Below are 23138 nucleotides of genomic sequence, written 5' to 3' on the forward strand. Positions count from 1 at the left end.
ATGTGGAATTAAATTCTGTGCATGGTACAAGTGGTTATTTTGACTCATTTTTATAATGAGTACTAATGACCTGAGGGTCCTTGCTTTCACTACTTTGAAATGCTGTTTTGTCATATACTACATCCCTATGTATACCATGTATACACGGTTGGAGTTTTCCCTATTGAATGATCTGGATATTCTTGCAATAATTCTACTCCAGTCTCATCACTAGGGCTCTATACTGTGGTCTGGATATAGTAAAGTAAGTCCCCTCCCCATCACAAACACAAATTTTCTATTCAAAATGTTCCCATTATTCTCACTCATTTCCCCCTTCAGATGAATTCTGGAGTTGGCTTGTGAAGTTCCATATAAAACCCAAGTGGAATTTGGGGTGGTACTGCATTGAATTTGTAGACTACCTTGGGGGAAGGTTTAAATATTTTTTTCCCCTTTCAGAAGTATATATTAAGAACCAACTGTGTGCTGGGCACTGCTGACCACTGTGGCAGGGGTGGTGTCACACACTGGGTCCTCTTCCTGGACCTGAGCTGTAGACAGAGGTTCTGAGATGCCCTTGTAGCTGGGCTGGAGGGACCCTGTGACAGGACAGGGAAGGATAGCATCTGTGCTGAAAGGGCTCATGCCATGGCCAGACCCGGCTCTGTTTCTCAGCCCGCTCCTCTCTCGCCATGGCCAGCCTGGATCCAGACGCGCAGTGCTGGATGGAAGCGGGCTGCCTATTCACAATGGACCTCGCATGAACAATGCATAAAATCTTGTGTGTGAGCTTTCGTTTGGAGGACCAATCGGGAGAGCAACATAGCTTCTCTTATCCTAGCTGACTGATACAGCATCTTCACAGTTGTGAGTCTTCTAATTCTAGTTTGCATCTCCATTTATCAAATGTCCCTTTAAACCCTTCACTGAATGTATTGACATTTGATCACAACAGTCTTGCACATCTCTTGTGAGTGTGCGTGGGGGGATCCTTCACAGGTATTTGTGTGATGCACTATGCTCTAGAGCAGCGGTTCTCAACCAGTGGGTCGCAACCCCTTTGGGGGTTGAACGACCCTTTCACAGGGGTCGCCTAAGACCATCGGAAAACACATATATAATTACATATTGTTTTTGTGGTTAATCACTATGCTTTAATTATGTTCAATTTGTAACAATGAAATTTGGGGTCACCACAACATGAGGAACTGTATTAAAGGGTCGCGGCATTAGGAAGGTTGAGAACCACTGCTCTAGAGATTACAAACATGCATCTTGGATCCAGGCCACTGGAGTATAAATCCTGATTCCCTTCCTTGCTGTGTGACCTTGGAAAAAATGCTTAACCTCTCTGGACTTCCTTTGTTTACCTATAAAGAAGCCCCCACCTCATCGAGCCACTGTTAGGAGGAAATGATTTGTGTTTGGAATATAGAGTGAAACACACAACTCCCATTACTACAGTCTTCTCCACCTCGGGAGTAGGATCGGCTTTCCCTTATGTTTCCCTTATATTTTCCTGTGAGTTATTGCTGATGTTGAGGAGAGTTAGTACTGATTTTCATATATTGATTTTTCATCCGACCACATAAGGAACTCATCAGCTCTAATATGTGGATGGATTTTTCGGGATGGAGGACTTTATATTTGCCCAGTTTGGGTCTGAGGATAATGTGAGCATGTGGACTATATTAGAACACTGCCCTTTCCTTTCTCTGCATCGCTTTTATAAGATACGATGTGGTGGGACCTGCCTATAACCCCCTGGGCTTGATGCCTTCTTTTCCACTGTAGCTCTTTAAGCTCTCTTATCAGTTTATTTTACGTTATCTGTCAATTTAGATTTTCCACAGCATCATGACTCTAACTTGGTAATTTATATTTTCTAAGAAAATATTGCATTTTATCAAGACTCAAATTTATTGGTCTATAGTCATACACAGTATTCTCATTAGATGTGTTTTATCTTCTGTGCTTCCATGGTGATGTCCCTAGCTCGTTCCTAATGTGCTTATTTGTGTTTCTGTCTCACTCTCCTTTGAACGGGCTTTTTTCATTTTATTGATGGGGCTCCTTTTATTTTTTTTCCTATTTTATTTATTTCAGCTTTTATTTGTATTAATTCCTTCCTACTGCTGTCTTTGACTTTGCTTCAGGATTCTTTTTTATGGTCTCTTGAGCTGAAGGCTTCACTTGCTTGGTTTCAAGCTTTCCTTGCTTCTTGATAAATGCCATAGGCTCCCGAGTATGACTTTGCCACGCCCTGCATGAGTTCGAAATGCAGCTTTCCAGCTCCCGCTCCTTTCTCAAGAGGCGGGGATTCGAGTTTGTGTTTTTCCTTATCCGGGTGTTACACTGAAGGTTGTCTTTCTGTAATTCTCAAGTAGTTAGATTCACTTGCTAGCTAGAGTGTTGTTAATACAAAATAGCATTTGCCTTCTAGTCTGAGAATGTACCATGTACAATTTCAACGTTGAATTTATTGAGATTTCATGCCTCCTAACTTAAGGATGACACAAGGTGTCAAGTCCACAAGTATGTGGGATCTAATTAAATTTGACTTTAATAGAGGCTGCACCACCTAGCAGCTATAGGACCCTGAGGAACTCAGTAAGCTTCCTTAGGCCTCAGTGTCAGAATCTATTAAATGGGGTAACACTAATCGGTATCACAGACCTGATGTGAGGATTAGAAGTAACTTACATAAAGGAGAGAAGAGCGTCCATCCTGTAGGAGCCAGGGAATGCATCAGGCATTGTGACTGCCATCATGAGTGTTACTGTGACTGTGCTGTTATTACCTACGATTGTTATATGATCTATTAGCCCCCTGATGCTTCTCAGGGAATGGACACTTATTTCCAGTGGTTCTTGGGTCCCGGTTTCTGACGTCTCTCTAGATCTAGATTTTTTAAAAAAATTTATCTTTATTGTTGAAAGTATTGTAGATGTCCCCTTTTTCCCCCATTGACCCCTTCTAGCCTGCACCACCCACCCCCAAGATTTAGATTTCTTAAAGTCTGCGGAGCTGCCTCCTTTGACTCTTCTTTTTTTAAAAAAAATATTCAAATTACATAATTGGAACTTTTACGGGCCATTCATTGAAAATAAATCATACATATATACATATATGTGAATATATAAATCTGTACACATATAATTACATATAAGTTACATGTATACATTATACACATATATGGATGTGCACACACACATACACATCACACATTCAAAGCTTAGCCCTAGATTCCCGATTCCACAGCCTAATTTTTTTTCTATATATGACCTGCTTTGCTCCTTATTACAACCTGTAGTAGAGAGAATAATAGCCCACAAAGTGATCCGTGTCCTAATCCGCAGAACCTGTGAATATGTTAACTTCTATGGCAGAAGGGATTTTGCAGATATGATTAAGAATTTTTGAGATGGGAAGATTATCCTGAATTATCTTGGTGAGCTCAATGTAATCACAGGGGCCTTATGAGAGCTTCCGAGGTAGACAAGAGTGCCCCAGACAGAGAATGAGATACAGAGAGAGAGAGAGAGGAGGGAGTCTCTGGCCTTGAAGTCTTGCCAATGCCTAGATTTTAGGCATTCTGACTGCCACAACTGTATAATAATAAATTTGTGTTGTTTCAAGCCATTAAGTTTGTGGAAATTTTTTGCAGTCATTAGGAAACTAATGCATAACCATCGCAGGGCAGTACAGTTCCCAATTTCAGATAAAGGAAACTGGCTAGAGACTCTATGGGATTTGCCGCCCATGGAGCTATCTATGCCTTGTCAATAATGGTGGAAGGAAGTTAACCTTGGAGTAAATAGGGTGTGGGCATATGACTGTGTGCGTGTGTGTGTGTGTTTGTGTGTGTGTGCGCTTTTAGCCAATTACAACTGTAGTTTCATGGTGGTTTTCTTTTGCCTGGGGTGGGAAAGAGCTGTGGCTCAGTAGGAGAGGGAGGAGCGGGGATGAAAAGCCTGGGGTAGTTAGTAAGCCCCTAAGACAGTGATGGCGAACCTATGACACGCATGTCAGAGGTGACATGCGAACTCATTTTTTTTGGTTGATTTTTCTTTGTTAAATGGCATTTAAATATATAAAATAAACATCAAAAATATAAGTCTTTGTTTTACTATGGTTGCAAATATCAAAAAATTTCTATATGTGACACGGCACCAGAGTTAAGTTAGGGTTTTTCAAAATGCTGACACGCCGAGCTCAAAAGGTTCGCCATCACTGCCCTAAGAGATGCAGGAAAAAAACAAAATAGGGACTCATCAAGACCAACCTTCTTCTCAGTTTTGAAATGTGGGCAACTCTCTCCCTCAAGCCCCCCTAGGGCACAAGAGGATTTATGCAAAGGTCTGTTTAGTCGTTGGTTTCTTTTTTTGTTAATTTTATTTTTGTACCAAATGACATAAATATAGAGCTCTGTCGTCTGGGAGATTTTCTTACAGAAATGCTCAAGAGTGTTTGTTGGCTCACAGGAAACCTGCCAATATCTGCATGAAACTATTTATACACATGCCAAAAGGAAAAACATAAAGTACAAAGATACAGACTGGGCACTTGAGCCAAAGGCAACACATGTGCTACCCTTAACATACCCATCACATTACAGAGAACAGAACTAGAGGGGGCTTCTGAGGCCGCACCATAAAACTATGGAAGAAAAGGGGCCACAGGCTAACCTGGCTACTTCAGGGAAGGCCTTCATGGCGGCCTTGCAAATTCAAGGATGGTCTGAAATTAAAACCTTTCATTAAAAAGCAGTTTGTAGTGTGTAGTCAAGTCGTAGGCCAGTATCTTCCCTGACAAAAATAAACTTTGATCTCTACTGAGCCTATTGTCTTTTTGCATCTAAGATAACATGCCTGAGGGATGTCAGTGTAACTTGTAAGTTCCCAGTTTCCCCTTTTTTCCAGATCCCCTAGGGCACAACTAATGGCACCAGGGCAGAAACCACAAATTCCTCATTGTTATTGTTAGTGCTAGTGTTAACTGTCTACTGTTAACTATCCTGTACCCACCTATATAAAAGAAGCATGTGTCTATCATTTTACTTTTTATCCAGTCCTAGAGGTTTGTTGCCCGTGCTCCCCTCCCTCGCCCCTCGCTTGCTTTGCTTTCTCCGCCTCCCTAATCTATCACCAATGGATTTCATGTAACCCACTTACATCTCCTCTTTGGATGGAATTTATAAAACTAAGTAAAAAGCTGCCATTTTTCGGAGCACTATCTCAATATGTTGAGATTCTGCTTCCTGGCAATTGTCGACAGTTTGGCTCGAATAAACTCACAAAAATCCTTTACAGGTTTTAAAGTTGCTTTTTGTTTGTTTGTTTTGTTTTTATGTTAACAAAACTTTACTTGTGTTTAGGCAAGAGCACGCTTTCCTTAAGCCTTGTAGCAACATCACAACACGGGCACTCTCATTGCAACCTTGCCTCCAAGGACCCTTGACCAAGACCCCATGAACATTTTAGAAACGCCAGGGCCTTGCCATGGATCTTCTTACTCCAGATCTAGTGCCTGCTCCACTTCAGCACAAACAACTTCTTCCAATCGGCTTGTTTTTCAAAGAGAAAACTGGGACCTACAGAGAGTGGCATTCATACAAAGTCTCACAGCAGAGTATTTATTTATTGGTTCATGTAGTATTTGCTCTCTCATCCATCCCTCAATGGTTTATGGAAGCAATGAATTACTTATTGAAATGCCTAGATTAGAAACTACTGATTTTTAAACAGGGAAGGGAGTCAGATACTAGAAAAAATAAGAATAGAGGAAAGTGAAGGGCAAGGAGAGCTCAAGGAACTGCACATCATATAGATGTGGACCATTGTTAGGGATGGAGGTGAGCACTCCACTGCCAGGCAAGAGAGGAGCAGAGGTTTCTGAGCTCTCCTGGGCTGACACCTGTGAGAAAATCCCACCTGGGTCAGCAGGACAGGACCTTCTGTGACCTAGGGGGTGTGGCCACCTACCACATGCACCCCACTAACCAATGTTGCAGGAGTCTTTCTCATGAAAGGATCATCCCAATGTTACCCAAAAGGAAGTTTAGTGAAACTCTCCTCAGGCAAGGTGCTATCTGAAGACTTCACTCATAGTAAAAACTTAGAGTTCTAAAATAGCCATTTGGAAAGTAATGTACTCAAGGGGATTTTTTAGAAAAGAAGGAAGGAGGGAAATGGAAGAAAAGGGAAGGGAAAGGAAAAAAAGAAACATAATTTCATGGAGAACTTTGGGCTAAATTATATAACATATTATAGTTACGCTAAGACCCCCCACAAACTTTAAGAAACTCTAGTATTTCAACAAACACTAAAAAAGAAAGAAAACATCACTAATTAAATTTGTCAAAATAATCATATAAAATATATCATAATTTCAAATATATTAAAATGTGGAAAACATGGGAACTTTAGAACCAAAGAAATATATGTCCCAACACTGCAGGACTTGTCAGAGCCTTTACTACCCCCAGGTGCACTGTGAACTTCCAAGAGGCAGTGTCAGAGTGCAGTCTTCCCCACATGCGCTTGGTCACCAAGCTTCCCTTTTTTATCTTTAAGCAGCTCATGGAACTAATGACACACACAACACACATTGCAAAACCCCTATCTGAACAAATGGATGGACTTGGTACACGTTTACCAGATGTCTGTGAATATGTCCTACACCTGAGCCTTTCCAAATATTTCAAACAGCGGAGAATGAAAGGTTGTAAAATTTCATGAGAACCTGGCATGTGGATGTTCTATATTAACTATGAGAGGTTAACTGTCCTATGTTAACTGTGAGAGGTTTAAATTCCACATCCTTCAATCAGAAGTCACAGGGGTGAGAGCTCATGTCTAACCCAAAAGTTGGAGACCACCATAAAGCAAATGCCCTGCACCCCTGCATCCAGTTACTAAGAGTCATGTTCAAATCGCTGTCTCCATTCTCGGCTTTCTGCTATTAGAGCAGGCTTAGCTTCGACGATGAAAATAAACAGCTTCCGGTTAATGACGTGTATAAAACACATGTATTTATCTCCTCTCCCTCCTAAAATCACTTCAAAATGACATTAAGCAGAGATAAGCTAGTAAGGACTATTTGAGGATGGACATGCTCTGGGAACCCATGTTTTTAAAGTACATTTTCATTACATGTTTAATTAAATTACAGTTAAACACATTAAACACTCAAATTAGAAGACAGAAGCTAGGGATACTGTCTCTCTTCACCTCTTCACTGCCTGTGAGGCCTCCAGTTACCTCCTCTAAAGGATCGAAGTAACGCTGACACTTAAGAAATGTTGGTGACATTCCTTCTATAGGCATAGAGCAGCGGTCGGCAAACTCATTAGTCAACAGAGCCAAATATCAACAGTACAACGATTGAAGTTTCATTTGAGAGCCAAATTTTTTAAACTTAAACTACACAGATAGTTTGCTTCTTCTTTGTAGCCATGTCAAACAGGGCACCTAAAAAATGTTTCATTTTATAATAATAAAGCCACCAACACAAAACAATTACAATTCTTAAATTGATGACAAAAATACCTGTAGGATTTGCAGCTGGTTGGAAAAATACAGGTAACTTTATGTTTTGAGTAGGTACTTTTGTCACCCGCGTGCGATATGCGGACTCGACTAGCACTAACCACTGCACTGAGACTGCTGACTGACTGGCTCACTCAACTCCTGCATGAATGCGTGCACCTCCCCCGTGCTGTGTCTCTTGTCGCCCGAGTGACAGACACCCCCCACTTCTTCTAAAGCCACTTCTTCAAAATAGACTCGCCCAGGCCGAAAACTGACTTATGCGCATGGGCCACGAAGTTTCAATTGCACTGTACCTGCGTGCCCGCACGTGGTATTTTGTGGGAGAGCCACACTCAAGGGGCCAAAGAGCTGCATGTGGCTCGCGAGCCGCGGTTTGCCGACCACTGGCATACAGGAAACAGCTTTCTTATAGCATTAAGTCAGGAAAAGATGTGTACCCTCTGGGGGGAAAAGCAAAAAGACACAAACTTTCTTTTCTCAAGCAAGGACAACTACATAATCAGGTAGGTGTGGGTTGTTTTCCCCCTGTTCAGTTGGGTTGCCAAGAAGCACAGAGCTATATGTATAGACAAACTCCCATTTCAGGCTCCTAAAATCTTATTCTCCCTCACCCTTTCTCTCCTCACTCTGATAGGCCCTATCTTTATATTATACAAGTTGGATCTACGTGGATAATATTAAACCCTCTTGAAAGAATGCACAGTATATACTGTACACACACACACACACACACACACACACACACACACACACACACACACAGCGAGCATGGTTGCTAGGTAACTTGCCAAGGTCTTCGAGGAAAGTAACGTTCCCTCACCTATAAGATTTCATTGTAAATGCCTTCGCTTAGCATCCAATGACCTTATCCACCTATCTCAAAATCACCGGCTGCTCTCTACCATCCGGTACCTGTGCTCCATCAACATCCATCAGGACCAAGGCTCAGCCACCTGTCCCCAGGGTCCCCTTTGTCCCCGGTAGGCACAGACTTGTGCTCCATACTTCTTTGCATTCTCAGCGTCCCAGGAAAGACTGAGCACTGAGTAGGTGCAACACATCTTAGGTAGATGAATTCCTAGCTCAACAATTACGGTTTGGAAGAAGTCTTTGGGCCAAGCAATGGGAAATGACAATGGGGACGCACAGGTGACTAAGGCCCAGTCTCTGCTCACCAGGTGGTCCCAGTGTGACTGGGACCAGACAGGAAAGCAGGCAAGTCAACAGAGCAGTGGGGCTACCACAGGGAGAAGCAAGCACAAGGTGTGGGGAGGGGCACTAAGTGACCCCAGAGAAAGGATTCTTGGCTCACTTAGGAGGAACTTGGCCTGACTAGGGTCTAAGAACCAGTGCAGCTAGCCAGAAGTCCCATCTGCAAGAGGTGTCAACATTCCATAGGAATTACTTAGAATTTAAGGCCAAATATAAATGGATCTCTCCCTTGCCAGAGGGTCTTGTGGGTAGAAATAAAAAATACAAAGCAAAATAAGACAATAAAAAGTCCTGCTTTGCATACCCTAACCCTACTCAGTAATTACTGAGCCAATATTTAAATAGTATCCCCTTGAAAGGAGGAGGTATTATATTACCCAGCCCAGGGCAATTGCACCTCCAACCCCTGCACCTCCCACCCCTGCACCCCTCAGCCCTGCACCCCTGCGTTGCTCAGAGAAGTCTTGCTGGGGAAGGTGACACAGCTGTCCAAGGTAAAGAGACACACAAATGGTGAGGGCACAGAGAGGAGGGGAGAGGCCGAGGAAGCAACGTTATCAAAACACCAGAAGCTGAGGCCGGGAGACCTCATTCAGGAGGAGGAATGGCTAGAAATGCTGCTGGGAAGGCCGGACTGGGAACAACTTCCCTAGCCCTGTTAACTAAGGAACTCGGCTTAGCAACATGTTTTTTAATGCTGACAGTATCACAGATGTCTCCATTTCCACCTCTTACCACCGCCCTCCTTTGCCCCACTCCACCCCATCCCCATCCCACCCCAGGCCTTCATCAGAGAGCACCTACTATGTGTCAGGTCACCCAGCAAAGATGTGGGGCACTACAATACTAGCCACATGACCCTGGGCACAATCCCTAACCTTGATGGAGTTTCATTAAATGTAAAGGACCTGCACTCTTCACAATCATCCTCATAGTGAGGTCGATATTATGAAAACTTTAGAGCTGAGGAAAGTGAAAGTCAGGGGTCTGAGAGATGCAGAGGTGGAGAGCTAGGACCAGAACCCAACCTGTCAGTCCCCCTTGACCATGACCCTGTGCTGTGGGTAGCTGCGACCTCAAAATCTACAGGTGCTGTCGCTGCGCGGTTACTGTTGTTATTTGCAACAAAAGGACACCTCCCCCGAGGTGCACAGGGGGAAAATAACAATGATAGAACACGACTGATTCTGTATTCAGCCTCGGATCGGAGCCCATGCATAATTTACTCCACTAGCTCTGCAGTCACTTAAGCGCGGGAGAGCTTGCTATAAATTCAGGTCTGCATACAGTAATTTATTTCTTATTTATTTTACTGACACATATCCAGGCCTCAGGTGAGCTCCCCCAACCCCTGCTGCAAGGCACCTGCAGCTCAGGTGGCACGGGGGCTGAGAGGGCGGCCCTGAAAATAAGCCCCACCATGAAAACCGGACCCCACAGATTAGAACCAGGCAAGGAAATTAATTTTCTCTTGAACCGAGATGAAACGCATACCCACTCTTCCACCCCCTTTTCTGTAACACGCGAGGCTGAAAAGGTCGTTCTGTGCCTTTATCCTCCGTTGCTGTCTAGTGATGCACTGAGCGTGCCTCAATGACTAACATTCTCACCGACCACGGGATTATTTTTCTGAGTCACAGAATATCAAAAGGTGCGGAGGTTTTCTAATATGAAGACCTCATCAGAAAGGGAGCAATGAGAGGGAAAAAGGCTGCCACTTTCTTGAGTGATTGCTGAGGACCAACCAGCATGCTAGATGCTACGTATGACAGGGTAACAACCACTGAGTCCTCAATGTAGGCATCTTTGTCCAAATGTCTCATTTCATAGGTGGTCAAACGGTAGCCCAGAGAGGGAAAGTGACTTGTCTCAGGCCACTCAGCATGTTGGTAGGTGTGTGCCCCTTCTTTCCGTCTCAGACTAAATTAAAAACTCCCTGAATTCTTAGCTTTTGTCTGCATGGTTCCCTTTCTGTCTCCCCGTCCCAGTTAACCATCCCTATAGACAAGGGCACTAAGGCAGAGAGAGGCCAAGCCCTGCACCTGGCACTGCTACTTTCCTGCAGACACAATCGTTGGAACCTGGGCCAAGCCCATGCTCGTAACACCACACCTGCTGATTTCTTAGTGCCACCCCCATGGTGCCTGCACTTGTCTCCTAACTGCACTACCAGGCTTGCAGGGGGATGGAGAAGGGGCAGGAGGCTTCTGCACAAACTAATTCTGACCCTAGGATGCAGGCTGCCCATGGATCACATTTATTGTAATTATTAAGTAACCAGAGGCCCGGTGCATGAAATTCGTGCACGTGTGTGTGTGTGTGTGTGTGTGTGTGTATGTGTGTGTCCCCCTTAGCCTGGCCTGTGCCCTCTTGCAGTCCAAGAGCCATCGGACATCCTAAATGCTGCTGCAGAGGCGGGAGAGGCTCCGTCCACTGCCTCTGCGCTTGCCAGCCATGAGCCCAGCTCAGGGCTTCTGGCTAAGCAGCGCGCCCCCTGTGGGAGTGCACTGACCACCAGGGGCCAGCTCCTGTATTGAGCGTCTGCCCCCTGGTGGTCAGTGTGCATCATAGCAACCAGTTGTTCTGCCGTTCAGTCGATTTGCATATTGGCCTTTTATTATATAGGATTATTTATGCTTCCTCCTAATAAATTGAAGACTGAGCACAGAGTAGGTGCAACAAATCTTAGGTAGTTGAATTCCTAGTTCAACAATTACGGTTTGGAAGTGCAGAGGTTATGTACACTCTTACCGTCTACCTCTTGGGCTGCAAGAGCAGAGGCAGAAGGTCGAGCCTGGCCTGGCCAAGATGTCTTTCCAGACCTTGGCTCTGTATCCCCTGCCCCTGGGAAGGGAGTGGCTGGGCCTGGGCAACACTCACCCGCAGAACATGAAGATGGTGCTGGAGGTGGCATCGTAGGGCAGAGGCAGGGCCTGCTGCAGGCACAGCTGCTCGCAGCCGCCGTTGAAGCCGTCAGAGCAGTCAATGCCTTTGGAGTGGTCGTAGCAGCCGGAGCCGTCCTTCATGGGCCGCAGCTCCTCGGGACACTGCCCAGAGAGAGAGAGAGAGCAACAGGGAGTTATGGCCGAGGTGGCGGCGGGTCCCATCACACCCTTTCCTCCCACCTTCTGAAAAGGTACATGAAGTTCCCTTTGGCCAACGATAGCTGTGTGGCCTTGGTCAAGTCCCTGCACCTCTCTGAACCTCAGTGTGCCCACCTGTACAATGGGACTTTTGCCAGTATCTGCCTCATAGAATTGTGAGAATGAAGAGAGATAATGTCCCCGAAGTGCTTAGCAGAGTGGGGTGGCTCATGGGCTAACCACACGGCAAATGTTAGCTGCTGTTAGCATTGACATTGCTAGGAACATCATCATCATCGTGCTTACTGTAATTGTGAGATTAGGTCTGCTGCTATAAAGGTCATTTAGAGAGGCAGCCGGATGCAATTTAAAGAGCTTCTACACAGCATGAGTTTCCATTCAAGCTCATCCCCATCTCCCTGTGTGATCCAGGGCAAGATACTCACCCTCTCTGAGCCTTAACTTCCTCATCTGTTAAATGGGCTGAAGGTGGATCATGAAGATATATACTTTACTTCAAAATTTGGCACCACCTTGGTACTCATCAAATGTGAGTTCTCTTCCTTCCTGCCTTAAATCTGCCACTTCTCCACCGTTGTGCTCGGAGCCCTAAAGGAGATGCCTGCATACTCCCATCAGGAGGCCTTCTAACCAACTTGCTGGTCTCCAGCCTGCCCTCCTCACACCGCCCTCTGAGTGGCCATTGGAGTGATATTTCTAAATAGCATCACTTTCCAGCTTAAATAAAAGAATGATTTTTAAGTGACCACAGTAACCTGAATCTTCCTTAAGCCGACAGTCCAGGTCCTCGACGCAGCCACGTGCACGTTCCTCCACGTCGCCCAACGGGTGCCCTCTGGACCCCAACAAACCTCAACGATCCAACCCTGAGTGGCTCAGACAAATGCTCTTGTTGGTGGGCCTGGCGCCTGCAAAGTGCGCTGTGAACGCAAGATCTTGTGCTGTAGGGACAACTGGCTATTTCACTTAGTTCTCCGCCCTTTGAGGAGGCTGAGCTCATCTCCACTCCAGCAGCTGGAGGAGCCGTTGCAACTCTCCTGTGTGCGGGAGAGACGGCGAGGCACTAAGTTTTCATTTCAGTCATCCTGCTGGCATTTCCTGTCCACAAAGATGAACCCGCAGGGCCCAGCCCTCCCCATCCATCACTGAACACAGCTGATTAAAACGCCTCCCCTCCCCGGTGTACTCCCCCCCCCGCCCCCCCAACCAGCTCCCCAGTGCCTTCACTCTGAACAGCATCAATAACACACACACACAAAGATTAATTTACAAAAACCACAGCAGCAAACAAAAGGTCAGCCCTCCTGGAAATTAAATTTTGCTTAAGAAGGATTCATAATTACAGATGCAGGACGGAGTTCTTCGAGACATTTGAGACTGGCGCCAGGAAGGACGACGGAGAAAGTAGGTTATAAATGGCCTTTGTCAAACTGCAGAAAGGTTATAAGACTGGCCACATTTTGTGCTTAAGAAGAAAAATCAATTTTCCATGTGAGCAAAGTGCTGTACATATTAATACGAGCTCAGAGGGAGCCTCTGCTTGTCTGGGAACACTTGCTGGTAGACATGAGGGCACCTGGTCAAGGGGTCATTTAGAGCCACTGGCTGGTCATGGGGCTGGGTCTGTCTGTCTGTCTGTCTGCAGACACTCAGGGATGTAATTTGGATGGAATGACTGACCTTCTCACCAGGTGACGAGAGATATCTGGGGCAGGATATTATAGTTCTCATTCCCCGCGTACAGCCTACCACTTTTGTCTTTTCAAAAGGATTGTTCTATAAGCCAGGTATATTCTAAACACTTTACCCATTTTTACTTAGTTAATCTTTCTAGCAAACCTGTGAGGTAGTGTGGTGCTCCCAAAGGTATGTATGTCCCTGTCCTACCCGCTGGGAACTGTGAATGTTACTTCTATGGTACAGTTTTTGCAGGTGTGATATAATTAAGGCCCGTGAGATGAGGAGGTCACCCTGGATTAGCCAGGTAGGTCTGAAGGCCGTCACCAATGTCCTTATGAGAGAGGCACAGAGAGATCACACACACAGAGGAGAGACCACGTGGAAGCAGAGCAGAGATCATCAGACTGATGTGGCCACAAGCCAGCAAATGCTGCAGCCACCAGAAGCCGAAGAGGCAAGGAAGTATTCTCTCCTGGAGCACTTGGAGGGCAGACACCCTGCTGACAGCTTGATCTCAGACTTCCAGACCCCCAGACCTGTGAGAGAACACATTTCTGTTGTCTTACACCACCCAGTTCATGGTACTTTAGTGCAGCAGTCCTAGCCAAATGCAATGCTTTTTGTTTTAAGCTCCTTGATTTTGGGGGTCATTTGTTACGCAGCAGTAGATAACTAATACAGTGAGCTGATTGTGTCACCTGCTTAGCCAAGTGGTAGCTGCTGTTTTGAAAGAATTTATAAATCTAGTTTAAGAGATAAGAAATACACATATCTGTCAGACAAAGAACTAGTTATAGAAGAAGCATAAAGGAGTAAAAAGTGAAAACTCTGCTGAAATGAACGGCCAGGGAATATTGGGGTAGGGAGGCCTTGGCCAGGGAAGTCTTGGAGGGCAGAGATGCCACTGGAGCAGAAGGGAGATGCCCTAGGATGCTAGAAAGAAAAAGCTCAGAGCCCTTGCCCAGCCATCACGATGCATTTGCCTTGTGACTTTGGAGCCTCAGTTTCTCTCTTTACATGGGGGAGACAGCTTGCAGACAAGACTATGCGGACTGAAAGCAGGTCTAAGTTTCATATAGGCTTTAGGACACTGAGCACCCAGGCCTCAGCTCACTCAGCATGGGGACATCAGTGCCTCTCTTGGAGGCATTTCTGGAGACTAGGAAAAAAACAACCTGACAGGCACTCAAGAAATGAATAAGGCAGGTGCATGTTTAATTCTTAGAAAGCTGCCAAACTTTTCCGGGGTGGCTGCACTTTTTAAAAATATATTTTTATTCATTTCAGAGAGGGAGAGACAGAAACATCAATGATGAGAGAGAATTATTGATCAGCTCCCTCCTGCCTGCCCTCTACAGGGGATTGAGCCCACATGTGTCCTGACCAGGAATTGAACTGGACCTCCTGGTTCATGGGTTGATGTCCAACCACTGCGCCACACTGCCCAGGCATGGTTGTACTATGCTAAATCCTCACCAGCAGTGCATAAGCAATCCGGTTTCCCCACATCCTCATCAGTATCTGATACTGTCAATATTTTTTATCTTAGCCACCCTGACAGGTGAATAGCAATATCTCACTGTGGTTTCAATTTGCATTTCCCCAATGGTTAATGATGCTGAACATCCTTTGTGTTTATTTTCAGTCTGTATCTCTGCGGTGCGATGTCTCTTGCCCGTTTTCTAATTAGATTGCTTGAGGTGTTTTTACTCCTAAGTTTTGAAAGTTCTTTATATTTTCCAGACACTAGACTTTTGCTAGACATGTGGTTTGCAAATATTCTCTCCCCAACTCCATAACTTGTCTTATCTTCAAATGAGCTTTCACAGAACAAATGTTTTTAATTTTGATAAAATCCAAGTTATCATTTTCTCTTTTATGGATCATACGTTGGAATCTAAGGACTTTTGGCCAAGCCCCAATCCCGAAGATTTTCTCATGCGCACACGTGTGCGTGCGTGTGCGTGTGCGTGTGTGTATTCTAGAAATATCAATAGCATTTTGTTTTATGGTTGATTCTGTGATGCATTTTGAGTTCATTTTTGCATGAGGTGTGAGGATTACATTGAGGTTTGAGATTTTGCCTATGAAAGTGTACTTGAGCCTGGCTGGGTTTCTCAGTGGTTAGAGCATCCCCCTCGGACTGAAGGGTCGTGGGTTCGATTCCCGGTCAAGGGCACATTCCTCAGCCGTGGGTTCCATCCCTGGCCCCAGTCGGGGCATCTGCGGGAGGCAACCAACCAATGTGTCCCTCTCACGTGGACTCATTCTCCCCCCACCCCTCTCTCCCTTCCACTCTGTCTGAAAATCAATGGAAAAAATATCCTTGGGTGAGGATTTTTTAATTTTTTATTTATTTATTTTTAAATATATTTTATTGATTTTTTACAGAGAGGAAGGGAGAAGGATAGAGAGTCAGAAACATCGATGAGAGAGAAACATCAATCAGCTGCCTCCTGCACGCACCCCACTGGGGATGTGCCCGCAACCCAGGTACATGCCCTTGACCGGAATCGAACCTGGGACCCTTCAGTCCGCAGGCCGATGCTCTATCCATTGAGCCAAAGCGGTCAGGGCAGTGAGGATTTTTTTTAAAAAGATAGTGTACCTGCCAGCACCCTTTTCTGAAAAAGCGTGGCCCCCCCTCCGTTAAGCTGCTTTCGCACCCCTGTAAAAGAAACACACTGAGCTCACCTTCCTGGCTCACAGGAAGAGCCCTGTGCTCTTCCACGGATCTCTGTCTCTGTTCTCCCACCAACCCCACACAGTCTGGGTTACGGTAGCTATTTCAGTCTAGAAACAGAGTCGACTGAGTCCTTCCATTTTATTCTTTTTCAAAATAAGTCTCGCCCATTGTAGCTCCTTTGCCTTTCCACATACGTTTCAGAAAAATCTAGTCTATATCTATTTAAAGAATCACGCTGAGGTTCTGACAGAGATTACATTCAACCTTCATGTCGATGCGGAGGGAACAGAGATTTCTCCTAGAATGGTGATGTCTAAGGAGGGTCTGTCTTGTCAGGCTGCCTTTCCTGGCACTTTGGCTGAAGAGAGCGGGCCTTTGGAGTTGTGGTCCCTTTTTGTTTTGTTTGTTCTGGTCTTTGCCAACTGTGTTTCGGTCGCCGGTTCCTTCCACTCCAAATCTGGGACATGAGGGGAAGAAAGAAATTCCAAAGCACCGAGCACCATATCTTTCTTTGGGTCCCCAAGTCCCCAGCTGGCCTGCCTTCTTTTCTCCACTTCCCACAGCCCTGTGTTTGTTTCATATATAACCTACAGGCTTTGTAGTTGTATTTCATGGGAAGAATCGAGAAAGGACATTGACTCCCCCAACAGCCTGTTTTTGCACAGCCCTAGAGCTCAGAATGTATTCTTACTAAAAAAAAAAACACATTTTTTTTTTTTGGCATTTCTTTAAGGAAGAATATAAGATAAAGAAATAAGACCGCATGTGACTTTCAATGTCTAAAATATTTACTGCAGGGTCCTTACACAGAAAAGTTGCTGATACCCGCCCCCGTCTCCTGCCCTCCCAGACTTCAGCCTAGGGCAGTGGTCGGCAAACTCATTAGTCGCCAAATATCAACAGTACAACAATGATTGAAATTTCTTTTGAGAGCCAATTTTTTTAAAACTTAAACTATAGAGGTAGGTACATTGTTATTAACTTAATTAGGGTACTCCTAAGGATTGGGAAGAGCCACACTCAAGGGGCCAAAAGAGCCGCATGCGGCTCTGAGCCGCAGTTTGCCAACCACGGGCCTAGGGGAATGCATCTTAAGTTTATTCCAAGTACAGCTGGAAGGCACTGGAGGGCTGTTGGCAGGGGAATGAGGTGATTTGATTTGCTACTTTATAGAGATTACTGGTTAGTGAATTCAATTATCTGTAAGCACTTTATTAGAATCATAAAAGGGGGCCTGGGGAGGCAGGCCCTGGGGGACCAGGAGTGGCTGAAGAAAGGGGCAGGTCTATCTGATGAGGACCCCCCTCCTTGGAGGGCTGCTCCTTTGCCTGGAGGTTCTGCAGTAAGTAGATGGGAGAGCTGGGCTCTAACCCCCTCAGCTGGGCTCCAGGACTTCACAGTCCCCACTGGGCTCCAACCCAGACAAGGACCCACAGGGGGACCCTGGGCCTGGGTCCCTGAGCCTGAAGGCCTTGAAGACTGCGAGGGAAGGGGCATCCAGGGGATCCCCAGCTGTTCCCATCACAGGCTGGCCCTCCCCCAGCCTCCTCCATCCCCTGAACCTGCTCTCCCTCTTTCCCAGCCCAGCTTTGCATCAAGACCAAGCCATTTGTTTCTGTTTATAATTATGCATTTTAATGTTCATTAATTATGGAATGCAAATTGCTCCGAGTGCAAACTTTGTAATGAGCTGCTCTCCCATCCCGCCCCCAGGTCTAGAAGGTGGGCCAGCTGTTCTGAGCAGAAAGGAAAACAACCAACTTACAAAGCAGAAGTTTCCCTGGGGCCTGAGGCCCTCCTAGTATATCAGCTTGGAAGACCTCCCGAGGTGCTGGAGGAGAGCCCTGCCCCTCTCCCGGGCTCTGGGGGACATCGGTGTGGACATTCTCTGGCACCTTGGGCCTGAGGGGCAGGGTGCGGAAAGAACTCCAGCCTTGAACCCAGCCTCTTGCAGGCTCACACTGAGCTAGTCACTTGGTGTCTCTGGGCCTCAGTTACAACATCTGTAGACCTGATCATGACCAAACCATCCCCAGAGTGGGAGTGGCAGACCAATGGATGCTGGAGAGGAGAAGCCAGCTCCCATCAAGCCTTTCATGGCAACGATGAAATGAGACAAGGCGGCAAAGGTGAGGTTAGATATGAATGACAGGCTCGGCACACCGTCAGCCACTTGGGATCCCGCAGCTGCGAGGAAAGTCAGCTACTTCCTTCCTGCGTGCCTTCCCTCTCTGAGCCTCAGTCTCCACATCTCTACACTGGAGAAAAGAAGTCCTGCCTCCCTGGGCTTGTGAGAGAACCAAACCAGATCCAAGCTCTGCCCACAATGGCAGGGCCTCAAAACATGACAACGCTGTGGTGGATGCCTTGTTACCTTCCCCCAAGTGGGAAATGCATCCAGGAGCCATGGGAGGGGACCCCACACATGCAGACGGGGGAGGAAGACGGCCACAGGCAAGTTTTGCTCTTCCCAGCAATGTTCAGGTAGGACCAGCACCATCCTGTTCGCTTTGCAGATGAGGAAACTAAAGCCCCCAGAGGCCAAGTGAATTGCCCGAGGCCACACAGGAAAGGGGAGTCTCCTGTGTCCACCTTAAAGGGTCCCCGACTGCCACCAGGTGCTCTCTCCTTTGATGCACATGGAGGTAGAGGGCTAGGGTGTCTCGGTGGTTTGGACTGGTTCCAGGACTCTACAAACTTCCGGGGAAGGTCACTGGTAGGCAAGAGGGGACTTAGAAAGGTTGCTGGCAGTGATCTCCCATACACAGACCAGAGATAGCAGTCTGGGAAGAGAAGAAAGAGAAGGAAGTGCAATGGATATTTCTTGAGCACCTACAATGTGCTGAACGTTTTTCCATGTGCTGTTTCTTCAGTCCCTACAACAAAACTCAGGGGCACCTCTAAGCTGTGCCCATTCACAAGCAAATTTACTGAGGAGCACACAAGCTAAGTAAGGGCTGCTGAGCCCTTTGGTACGCACCATCCCTTGGACCGGAGGCTGGGATGGCCTGGCTCTCCTTGTCCCAGGAGGCGTCGGGTGTACTTGCTGGGGTGAGGGTGAGTGGAGGCCCAGGCCCCCGCCCTCTCCCTCCTCAGCCTCAATCTGTCACCAAGGCCACCATCACCCGGCTGTCACAGCCGGCATTGATTTGGATGGCCAGAGCATCGAGAGCCCCTTATTACTAGGAGTTTTAATCAACTCATGCCAATTCAGCTGCCACTCAATGTGTGCTGGGCTGTGATGCTGACAGGGAGGAAGGGGTGGGCATGCAAAAAAGGATTAAGGGATCAATATCCCTGGTAATGGAGGGCTGAAAGCCCTGGGCACCACCAGGGGATCTGGGGCCTCCTGGAGAAAGCAGAGCCTGTCCCCAGCCCCAAGGGGAGCTCCCGGACACAGCCCAAGCCTCCGTGCCTCACCTGGCCCTCCACCCGGCTCTGGAAATGGCCTCCCACACACCCAGCAGTGCCTGCTGCATGCAAGGTCCTTGGTCCCTGCTCTGCCCTCAGCAGGGCCTGCCCTGATCTTCTGGGAGATTCCTATGTATCTATCATTTACAGCTCAGAGAGCCCCCCACGCAGGTCCTTCCTGACCCCCAGAGCAGAGGGATGCTAAGGAGACAGAAAGAAACGAAGTTGAAACCAGACACTGCTACTGCCTAGCTGTGTGACTTCGGGCAGGTTACCACACCTTCCTGACCTTGGTTTTCCCATTTAAAAACGGACTTGATAATGAAGAGCTGCCTCCTGGGGTGGCTGGGAGCACGGGGCCACAGTGGACAAGACAAAGGACCCTCGTGTGGAAGCCCCTACTTCCTTTCGATGCCCAGAGTCTACAGGCATCATTTTCCCTTCTCTCTCTTATTAATGACTCTCCCAGCAGGCGGGCCAGGTTCTGGTTCACAGTGTGTCTTCCCGTGAATCTCTGGGCCTTTGAGGGGAATGTCACACACACAGTGTCCTCCCCTCAGCACCAGCCCAGTGCCCAGCACAGGGCAGGGAGTCACCTGGGGTGGCCCTTGGGGTCAGGCGGGCCCGGCTTGAGTCTGACCTGGCTTTGCCCCTTACTAGCTGTGCAATGTTAGCCAGTCACTTCATTAACCTCAGAGCCTCAATTCTCTCAATACAAAATGAGCCTAATTATATCTACTCAGACTTGCTACGGGGGAAAGAATCAGACATCTGATAATGTCCCTGGCATAGCGCCTGGTGCATGGGAAGCTGTCCACTGTTATAAAAATTTAGCTCTTGTGATTACTATCACTCAGTATTTGCTGCACGGTGAATATTTTTGGAATGTAATAAGATGTCTGGTTGCATGGCTTAGTTCTGGCCTGAGTTCCAGTGAAATACCAACAAGCTATTCTCCCCTCCTGCCAGCCGTCTGGGCTGCATCACACACTGAAGACACGAGAAAGGGAAAGCCAAAGGCTCTGAGCACCTACTGTGGCCCAGTTGCCACACTGGGTGTCTTCCTCTTTCTCCTGCGGAAGGCCCACCATTCTGTGAGCTTGCTCTTGGTACCCCGATGTTTCAGAAGAGGGAGCAGCTTCGAGGCCGGAAGTGCCTTTGCTGTGTCGCTCAGCTTCCCAGGACTAGAGCCGGGTGCAAGCATGGCGTGTCTGACTCCCAATCCATGCTCTCCCCACCGCACCGCAGGGCCCCATCCTCTGGAGACATAGAGGGGTAGGGGTGTGCTGGTCCCTGACCTCCAGGAGGATCTAGACCAACTAAAAAAATTAGGAAGGCAACCCTGAGCGGGAGGGAAGTCATGGTTCAAGATGGCTTATGCTTACGAATAGTGCTAAAATGGCCACGGTGCTGAAACCCGTGGCTGGATTTGCATGATCACGGCTAGCTAGCAGGAATATGATCACCTGTCTTTCCCATAAGAGGACACCAGGGCATTAGGAGACACCAGCTACGATCCCTGCTTCGGGCACTTCCCTTCCCGCCTCTGGCCCTCCATCTTCTCATCTGTTCAACGAGAAAGGTGTCTGCACGTCCCTTGGTTCTCTGCAAGAGGCTGCAGGCACCCCAAGCGAGGTCAGGTGGGAGGTTCACATAGTAGGTGGACCCTGAGCTGGGGAGCCCTGCAGAAGGGCTGCTCTAGGGGGAGCGGCCTTAGGGCATTGCTTGCTGGTCATCCCTTCAGCCTCTTCAGAAGACTGGCTATTCTCCTGGTGGGAGGCATCAGGCCTCTGCCACTCTCTCTGGAGTTGGTGGTGGGAGGCACCAGGCCTCTGCTGCTCTCTCTGGAGCTCATGGTGGGAGGCACCAGGCCTCTGCCGCTCTCTCTGGAGCTCATGGTGGGAGGCACCAGGCCTCTGCCGCTCTCTCTGGAGCTCCCCAGGACCTGCATGGAGAGGGTGTTGGGTTCAGCAACGGCCCCCTCAAAGCCTCCTGTCCTCCAGGTCACCGAGGTGAGGAAGCCTTGGGCCCAGCCCTCCAGGGGCATTGGTTCCGAAGGGGGGTGGGCCCGGGGAGAAACGTGCGTGTGCCCATTCTTACAGTCCTTGAGGCTGTTTGTGTGGCACAGGTGAGCACGGAGGGCCGAGAGAAGGGAGGCCAGGGAACACTTCCCCAAGCACATCTGCCAGGAGACCTGAAGAATGGCTACTCAATAACTGTCTGGGGATGGTAATGAACAGCCTGTGTATAGCTCATTAATAACAATAATAGCTCGCACTCAACAGTGCTGAGCGTGTGCCAGGCGCTGCTCTAAATGTGTTGTGAATATTCACTCGGAATATCAACCGCAGCCGGATGGCGTTGGTACCACTACGCTCATCACGTGGGGACCTTAAATTACCAGCTGGCTCGCACTGGCTGGTTCCACTTCCCCATCCTTTGGAACTACAAAGTCCACCGGCAGCTCCGGGCTGCATCCCCACACCACACCTTCTTATGGGTCGCCCGGACTCGCCTGAGAGATGACTTCATAAGCAGGCTGGCCTGGGCAGGCATGGAGCAGCAGCCGTGGCGCATATGCTTCTGCGGGAACAGATTCATCCCGCGTGTGTTGAGTGTAATGTAGGGCGTTTCGCATATTTTATTATATTTTTGTCGCCGACAGCAATGTAAGAGAAAGAACGAGAAGGAAAAAGGCCTACCCCTGAATGGAGACAGACGCCATATATGTTGGATGCTGAGGGTCCCCAAGTCCAAGGTGACTAGAAGTGGGCGGGGCATAAAGTACCAGCTCTGACACTCACCTCCCCGCCACCCACAGCAAAGCACCCACTGTCCTGCCCCAGGGCGGGTCCTGCAAGTCTTCCTTCTTTTCTTTTCTTTTTTTTCCCATATACCTTCTTGTTATTGACTTCGGAGAGGATGGGAGAGGGGGGAAAAAGAGAGAAACATCAGTGATGAGAGAGAATCATTGATCGGCTGCCTCCTGCACGCCCCCCACTGGGAACGGAGCCTACAACGCAGCCTATGCTCTGACCAGGAGTGGAACCATGGAACCGTGACCTCCTGGTTCATAGGCAATGCTCAACCCCTGAGCCACGCCGGCCGGGCTGCAAGGCTATTTGACAGCCCCGTGGCACGCTCCTCTAGCTGCTATTTGCTGAGTACTACCGAGCGGCCAGACGCTGGGCTCCCCGGCCACCCATGTCCAGGTGCTGCCGTGCAGGTGAGAAGACTGACAGGTCACTGACACATCCATGTCCTCATAAATGCAACAGGGCCCTGTGCTCCGGAAAGCCCGGCCCCGGAACAGCGCTCTCAATGCTCCCACCAAGGTTACTGGTGGCCTCCAGCTTTGGGCTCTGATCCGGTGCTGCCAATCTGGATCGGGGTGACGCGGGGCACCCCGCTGCCCGTCACCATCACAGAGTGGGGGCGGCAGTACCACTGGGCTGGGGTGGATCCAAGGTCCAAAGTGACACTGAACAGTCGCTCAAGAGACATTCGTTC

At 47.8% G+C, this 23138-nt stretch overlaps 1 protein-coding gene across 3 annotated transcripts in view; it reads right to left on the reverse strand.

The window, feature by feature from the left end:
- Positions 1 to 23138, reverse strand: part of ASTN2 (astrotactin 2) — a 759574-nt gene that overhangs the window by 289247 nt on the left and 447189 nt on the right. For all 3 annotated transcript variants that reach the window (XM_070430790.1, XM_070430789.1, XM_070430788.1), the window contains one exon: positions 11628 to 11794. In XM_070430790.1, coding sequence (XP_070286891.1) covers positions 11628 to 11794 — 167 coding nt within the window. The remainder of the gene's footprint in view (positions 1 to 11627; positions 11795 to 23138) is intronic.

This window comes from Myotis yumanensis, unplaced genomic scaffold (assembly GCF_028538775.1).
Source record: "Myotis yumanensis isolate MYYU_CA2020_CCGP unplaced genomic scaffold, mMyoYum1.0.hap1 SCAF_12, whole genome shotgun sequence".
Taxonomy (NCBI): Eukaryota; Metazoa; Chordata; class Mammalia; order Chiroptera; family Vespertilionidae; genus Myotis; species Myotis yumanensis.